An 8009-nucleotide genomic window follows, 5' to 3' on the forward strand; every position below is an offset into this window, starting at 1 on the left:
CCTGTTTGACATGGTTTTGGTGCATTGGCTCAGGAGCTTCGGTGAAGACGAGATGTTAGCTTCTCTTTGGTTGTAGTTTAACTGAAGCTAGTTTAAGATAAATCTGATGCTCTGCTTCTCTGGATTCAAATGCAGGCTCCACTCTGCTTTATTGATGATGTCTTTCATTCCCTCAGAGTGATCAGATTCAGGTGGACGTTAGAGGAACTGCAGTTTTGGTATTTAATTTCAGCTCTGCTGGTGTAATGGTGATTACGTCCATCTTCTATATACAGTCTGTGACTTATTTCAACTACCTTAACTGACAGGAAGTCCACCCTTCTGTTTGCAGGCATCAGGGCCTGTGTGTTAACCAGCCGAGATAGTCCTGATCAGCCAAAACACTAAAAACAATACCGGCTAAATCCATCTTTCATATAAATGTCTTTAATGTGTCCTGTTTAATGTAATACTTGCAGCCTGTTTTATGTCTGGCAGGTCTTCCTGATGTGTGGAAACTCAGAAGAATCAGAATCTTTATTGTGCTTTCGAACAATGAAAACTGTATGCAAATGTGTTCAGTACAAGTGAAAAGAAAACTTTTAAGAGACAGAAGTATATATGTACAATAAATTAAAAAAACAAAACAACAAAAAGCTGCACCTGGTTAGAGAAGGTTTATTTATTCAGTGTTTCACAGACTCCAGATGTTCATGTGAGGTTATCTGTCTGTGCGTGGAGCTGACGGTCCTTCCTCTGCATCCCAGCTGCTTCCTACAGGTGGCGTCGCTGCAGCAGATGTGGAGGCCCTGTCACACTTCTCCACCGGTTCCTTTGATACCCAGGCGCTCGCTAATATGTCGCTGACCTTCAGCCGCTGCTCCACGATGGGGTGCAGAATTCTTCGGATCAGGTCTTTAGCCTCTGGGGAAACTGGAGGATCCTTCGGAAAGTTAAAGCGGCGTTTCTTCTGAAGCTGCGCCTGCTTTTTAACGTTGGAGCAGTTAAAGGGCACCGAGCCGTACAGCATCATGTAGAGCACAACGCCCATGCTCCACACATCTGACACTTTGGGGTCGTAAGGAATACTGTGCAGAACCTCTGGGGCTGCGTACAACGACGTCCCGCAGAAGGTTCTGCTCAGCACGACCCGACCGTCCACATACGTCAGCGTCTTGCTTAAACCAAAGTCGCCCACTTTGAGGTTGTACTTTGCATCCAGGAACAGGTTTTCACATTTCAGGTCTCTATGGGCCACGTTCCTGCTGTGAAGATACTCCACTGCCCTGCACAGCTGGGAGAAAAGCTTGTGGCTGAAGCGCTCTGGTAAGGCCAGTTTGCTGTTGATGTAATTTAGGAGGTCTCCTTTGACACAGAGCTCCATCACCATGTAGACCTGCGACATGGAAGCATACAGAGAAATAAATCCAGAAATTCTCATCTAACAACACAAGCGGTGACCATCAGGTGACCCAGCGCGCTCATTTATGACCCTAATCGTATTATTTCAGCTCGCTATCATCAAACAAGCCTGATGCGTCAGAGGTGCAAGCGTGCTCCGACGCTCCACAGACAGACACCCTCATCAGGCCTCCATTATACTGACAATTCGTTATTAGATGGAGAGCGTGAAGGTCGGCGTGGACGTCTGCGTCCCTGCTAGTCTTCTGAGACTTTACATTACAAAGCATCAACTCAAAGAAGTATAAGAAGGATGAGTCTCCAGCTGTCTGTATCAGAGTGTAGGTGAGACTAAAGCAGGCGGGGAGGGTATCAGGGCCATAATTTCCATTTATTGGGTGAGAAACCATATTTTACAACTTAAATAGATAACAGAAATGGCTTCCTAATGAATCACTTGTCCCAACTAATCAGCAAAGATCACAGTTAGTGACATTTTGCTCCTGACCCACTTCCACACTCGTGGTCGTAACATCAACACTAACCGAGGTAAGCTGATGAAACCCGTCCATCAGTAGTTGGTCTAAATGTTGATCGGTGTTGTTTGTGTTGGATTTCTAGTAATTACTTGTTATTAGACATGTAGCAGATGCATCGAGTGAGCTATACTCGTGTAGCCATATTATAAACATAGAACAGTGGTGGCCAGCTTTAATAATCAAAAGTATGAGCCATGCAATAAGAATTAAAACTAATGCCTGAGATGATGAACCACGCAGGAATCCCTGCAGTTCCTCTAATGTCCAGCAGAGGCAGCAGTGAGTCAGTCCCCATAGACTCCCATATTAAAACTTTACAGCAGAAGTAACCATGTTTGCAGCCTGATACACAAACTGTTCTGATCTCTGTAGATAACTTCACCTTCAGAACAACTACAGGCAGAAGGTTTATATAACTCCCGTTTTAAAATCGTATTAAGACTTAAAGTCTGCCATTTTAGGGGCGTGGCCTCTTTGACAGACAGGTGGATGGCGACACAGGAGGCTGTAGCTGGTGGCTACAGCCTCCTGTGTCGTTATTTGCGAATCAAGAATCAGCAAATAACGGCAGTAAGAGAAGCTTTAGGTTAATTATCTTAAAATAGTTTTGGATTAAAGACGACTTGGATTGATTATATTTTAACTCCTGTGTCTTTTGCAGTAAATACAAACTAATAAGCAGTCAGACGTGTTGCATCCATGCAAAGCATCTGTGAATGTGACCGTGAGCAGACACTGGCAGGCTCTGTGAGGTTATCGTACTAACAGACTGTCCAGGAAGTCTGCGCTCCAGTTTGAGTGAAATTTGAGGATTTTATTTGGATCTTACTGAGCTCTAATTAGCTGAACACTCAGCACTCCCCCCACTCGTCCAAATCTGGTCATTTCTTGCTCCAAAACCCAAGAAGTTAAGTGTTTACTGACCAGAGGAGTCGCCCCCTGCTGGTCACTAGAATAAACCACGACCTTTACTTGTTTGTGCTGTCTTTGTAGCAGCAGAGCTCAGCGTGACGCTAAAACAGCAGAGAGCACGAATGTCTTACCGTTCCTTTGGGCGACTCAAAGATCTCGTGAGTCTTAACGATGTTGGGATGATCCAAAGTTTCCAGGACGCCTTTTTCATGAGGAAGGAACTTTTCAATGTAAACAGAGGTGCATTTACTTATGTCAGTGACTTTTATGGCGACCATTTTTTTCATCTGGGTTGAGTATGCTTTCACAACTTCACCGAACATGCCTTGTCCCAGTCTGCCCTTATACTGGTAACCACGACTCTCCATGAAGCGTTTGTCCATGGTGGCTGTGGCTGCAGAGTTAGCTGTGACTCTATGATGCCGGTTTAGTTTTCAGTGAACTGCCTTTATGACATCACTTTCTAGAACACCTGATTCTTAGAACTTTCCAGTCACATGACAGAGGAACCAAGAGCAGAAATAACAAACTTAATTATAACAGGTTGTGTTTGAGTATCGGAGGGTCTGTTTGACCTTGGGGTGGATTAGATGTGATGCCCACTGATGGGAAGACTTTTTTTTATAGCTCAAACTAAACCAACCGTCTGATGAGCAGCACGTTACTTAGACTCTTACTCCTATGGAAGCAGTCGGTGTGACGGCAGAGACTCGTGTGAAAACTTTATCGTTCATGTCACTGTATTTATAGAGCTATGATATAACAGCTGTGTCACTGTTAACAATGAAAAACTAAACTCTACATATCATCCTGTTACAATATATGTTCAGATGATCAGAGTACTGGTAATCAGTGTTGGTCAAGTTACTTGAAAAAAGTAATCAGTAACTAATTACTGATTACTTCCCCCAAAAAGTAACCCCATTAATTTACTGATTACTTATTTTCAAAAGTAATTAATTACTTAGTTACTTAGTTACTTTTTAAAAACACGATTTACACCCTGAATAGGTGATAAAGTGATAGATCTTTCAGCCCAATTCTACTTTTTCTGCATAATCCATCATACAAAATGTAATCAAATGGAAAAGTCTCTTTTTAAAACTTGTTTTATTAGTTTTAATCTTTTAACTTTATGCATCAAGCAAACATTTAATTATCTGCAACATTCTCTGACTGGAAGAAATTTGTTTAACATTTAAACCTATTTTCTGCACATTCCAGCACATAAAATAAAATATTTTTTGTGTTTACACTCAGTCTTTCAAATAGATGCAAGTAAAACACAGCAGAAAATAAATAAAGTCAAAGACTCAGCGGTCCTGTTGCTCTATTTTCACCTGTAAAGCAGGAGTGGGGCAGGCGGAGGTTTACCCTGGTGCAGGTGTGCCGCGGTCAGTGGAAGAATCCGTGAGTTTCTCTGTGAGTTTCCCATTACGTCGTAGCTACTCGGTGCTTGCTCGGAAGTTTAGGGGTTTTTTCGCTGTAAAAAGAAGTTTTCTTCCCACGCACAGCGGACACTAATGTTTTTGTCACTTTTTATGGAATCAAACTCAAAGTAAGGTCAGTACTTCCACGCTTTAAACGCTGCACGCTCATACTCTCTCTGCACTCGATATATGATCCATTGTTGATCTGCACACAGCTGTTGTCACGAACGTCGCACTCGCTTACGTCACTGTCATGAGACATTCTCGCAAAAAATCACGGTTTTAGTAACGCAGTAACGCAGCGTTCCTACGGGAAAGTAACGGTAATCTAATTACCGTTTTTGCAATAGTAATCCCTTACTTTACAAGTTACTTGAAAAAAGTAATCAGATTACAGTACTGCCCATCTCTGCTGGTAAATGTAAAGCTGCAGGTAGCTACACACCTGCTATTTACTAGTTAGGAAACAGTTTTAATTATTATTTTGCTGTTAAGAGTTATTTATTGTTAACTGATTGTTAATAAGCATTTACCATTTGTTACTCATGGTTATTATTAAGTGTTAGCCAACATTCAAAACATATCAGACACATCTGTGCTGCTGGATCGGCTCATACGTGCATCGAAAACATGAAGGATATTTGTTTATGATTGTAGAAAATCGACCTGCTGTTTTGTTTGACGTGTGATTAACGATGTTTCTTTATTGTTATCTGCCGTATTTATTGCACCTCCTGCTGCCTTGATGGCCAGTTTTTGAAGATGTTGTATCTGACTGGTGGATGTTTGTGAAGGCTGATGGGTATGTGGCACATCTGCAGCTTTCGTTAGGCCACGTTTGGCTTCAACTCGCAGTGCTAACTCAGTCTGATAAACTCGCCCACGGGGCCAGATGTCAGGTATGCTGGAACTTCAAGGCCACATCTGGCTCATAGAAGTCTTGCCAGGACTGTAGCTGAGTACTCAAAATAACCCCAGTTTTTCTCACCTTCAACAAGAGTAAATAAAGATGAAATCCAGTTTTTTAGTCAGGCTCAGGCTTCAACCTCATTAGCTCCTGTGTTATGTTTGATTCGTCTTTCAAACTGAATTTGTAGATAAAATCTAGCATCACAGCCAGCTTCTCCTGACTCAGACTTTTTTAAACACTTTAGCAGCAAAGACACAATTATTGTGACTGGAAACACAAACATATTTGACCTGCTGGCTTCTTTGCACAGGCTACCTGTGATTCATTGCATGGGGTTGCTGCTGATTACTGACGACGCTGCTCTCTTTGCCCTGACTGACAGTCAGAGCTTTCACAGCTGCAGACTCTGGAGGTCCTCGCTCTCTGGATCAGGACTTCTGCCTCACCAACAGTCTTCAAATCTCGACTAAAAACTCGCCTCAGCTGCAGGGTGAGAACAAGGATCCTGTTTTTACTTTTTGCTTCTAATTTTTCTTCCAAACTGATTTGGGATAACTTTGTTTTTTCTCCCTGACTGTAAACTGTAAACTGTGCAGTAACTGTCAGCCTGAAGCTCAGCCGGAGACATCAGAGGGAAGCTGGGACGTCTGTGCAGACATTTTTATTGCATTTGATCATATTGGTACTTTCATGAGGTCCGTGAGTCACTGTTCCAGTAAATCCTGTGTTTCACAGAGTTTTCCAGCAGATGGCGACAAGAAGCAAGCAGCTGCTTCAGAAGGAAGAGCTGAGGTTTCATTTGTGTAACATGTTTTGTGTGGAGACAGTTAAAAATAATAAATGTGTGCATGGTGTATTTGCATGTGAGCGATGACAGATGCTGAAGCCCGGCGGGGTCGATTACGTCTCTGTATCCGCTCTGACTGCAGCCTGACCTGCAGGTGGCAGCAAAGGCAAAGACAAGCGACGGACCGGCTGTCCTGCTTTGCATCACATGGTTCGCATCTGTCTCCTGCAGATATTTGTGGACTGCTGAGCCGATGTCATGTAGCGCTGTTTCCCCATCAGGAAGCCATTAGGCCGCAGTGGTTACCTGCCTTCTCCCCCTCTCTGCAGCTATTTTTCTCCAAGCACACTCACTTACTCCTTACTTGCTCTGCACACGCCCCCACTGCCAACACCTTGACAACAGGTGGTGGTACGAAAAGCCTTTCCAAGGTGCTGTCACGTTGTTGGGTTAGGCTTTTAAAACTAATAGCATTAGGCGGCCGGGGTCACAGCTTTTTACAGCGTCCTTGAAGTTGTGTTTAATTCGAAATGTTGCAAAACTTTCCCTCTGCTGCTCGTCGGTGCACAAACACCCGGATAAATCTGGCTTCTATGGCTGCCAGTAGCGCACTGTCAACTCCCATGATCCTAAATAGCCACAGTCATAACAATGCCTGCGACCGGCCACAGCACTTCACAGCCATGAAGCCCCCCCGGCACGCTCAATTTATCATACATTTTGCACTTTCACACTGTTCACAGAAAGACCTTCATGTGGCATTAATGTTAGTTTGTGAAGAAGCCCTCTGACACCCCGCCTGATGCACCTTCCACGGCTCACAACCTGAAGGGAAAGGCGTGAGCCGAAGACCCCGCCGCACAAATGTGGGCAATTTGGTTTGCGGCTGACACCCGGCGCTCTAAATAAATGATCTAAATGCTCGCCAGAGATTGTTTTGCCACTGCCGCCCCTCAGCAACGACACGAGGGGCGGGAGAGGGGGCCGACGCAACCCCGTGGCCCCGCGAAGCCCGGCCAGGATGAATATGTGGAAATGAGGCAGACATCCAGTAAATAATAGTTGCCATTGTGCCCCTCGGTGAGCAGGGGGGCTGGGGATGGGCTGGAGGGGAGGCGAGGAGGCAAGGGGGTGCGAGGGTGGTGGTGGGGGCTCTGCATGATATGCCAGGCCCTGACATGGCACCCAGACCCAGAGCTGTCACCCCTGCGGAAACATTACCCTCGCCTCCACAATTTGTGCACTTAACACTTCAGTTGGCACATGACAGGTGCTTATTTCCCCGCACTGGCTTTCCCCCTCGCAGTGATGCCTCTGAGCCCAGGGCACGCTCAGCATCTGGTACGGGTGTCTGTCCGCCGAGCTGCTCGCTGGAAGTGTGCGACTACACCAGCGATACTTTTCACATCCGCTCACATCGCATTCGCAGCCCACTGAGCTTCAGAGTGTGTGTGTGTGTGTGTGTGTGTGTGTGTGTGTGTGTGTGTGTGTGTGTGTGTGTGTGTGAGGGACAGAAGAGTCGTGTGTCTACAAAGAGGCTCAACATGGTGCATCAGATCTCTCGCACAAAGGGGACGTGAGTTAGGATAAATACGTGTGTGTGTGTGTGAAAGACACACAACCCCCCTCACATAATGTGTTAGTTTTGCAGTTAGTCTAACAAGCTTTCTCTTTGATCAGCACATTTTAATATTTGAATATATGGCATCAAAATCAGGATTCATGTGGAATAATCATCAAAATCTATGAAGTTAAACTCCACCACATGTCATCATTCGGACACAAAACGACACACCAAAATAAAACAGGAAGTGATAAAAACCTGCAAACAGACTGAAGTTTTACTAGTAACGAACTAAAGGTTGTTATGCAGAGTTATTAATAATTTCTCGTTACTGCTCCTCTGACTCGGCCAGGCTCTCAACAGCTGAATGAACTTCAGTCATTGTTTGAAAACCAAGAAGCTTTTGTATGAAAGACGGCTATTGTAAAACAGTCTGCTTGTAATTTTTTTCATATCTATTATATCAGTGCATTAAAAATAAATATAA

The 8009-nt window shown here is 44.3% G+C and overlaps 1 protein-coding gene across 1 annotated transcript; it reads right to left on the reverse strand.

Annotated features, from left to right (window-relative positions):
* Positions 1–647: 647 nt before the first annotated feature.
* tssk6 (testis-specific serine kinase 6) lies at positions 648–3280 on the reverse strand. Its single transcript, XM_085429531.1, has 2 exons — positions 2963–3280; positions 648–1375 (listed from the first exon to the last, which is right to left on the reverse strand). Exons 1-2 carry the CDS (start codon positions 3212–3214, stop codon positions 701–703), a joined length of 927 nt encoding a protein of 308 aa, XP_085285657.1. The 5' UTR covers positions 3215–3280; the 3' UTR covers positions 648–700.
* Positions 3281–8009: the final 4729 nt, after the last annotated feature.

This window comes from Copadichromis virginalis, linkage group LG1 (genome assembly GCF_057382275.1).
Source record: "Copadichromis virginalis isolate Kocher_CV1m ecotype Utaka linkage group LG1, C_Virginalis_male_GT1.1, whole genome shotgun sequence".
Classification (NCBI taxonomy): Eukaryota; Metazoa; Chordata; class Actinopteri; order Cichliformes; family Cichlidae; genus Copadichromis; species Copadichromis virginalis.

Bases quoted from the DNA above. Each gene is read 5' to 3' on its own strand.
- tssk6 (XM_085429531.1), bottom strand. From the start codon at position 3,214: ATGGACAAACGCTTCATGGAGAGTCGTGGTTACCAGTATAAGGGCAGA. The intron at 1,376-2,962 runs GTAAGACATTCG...TCCATGTCGCAG, and splicing joins TTGAGTCGCCCAAAGGAACG to GTCTACATGGTGATGGAGCT.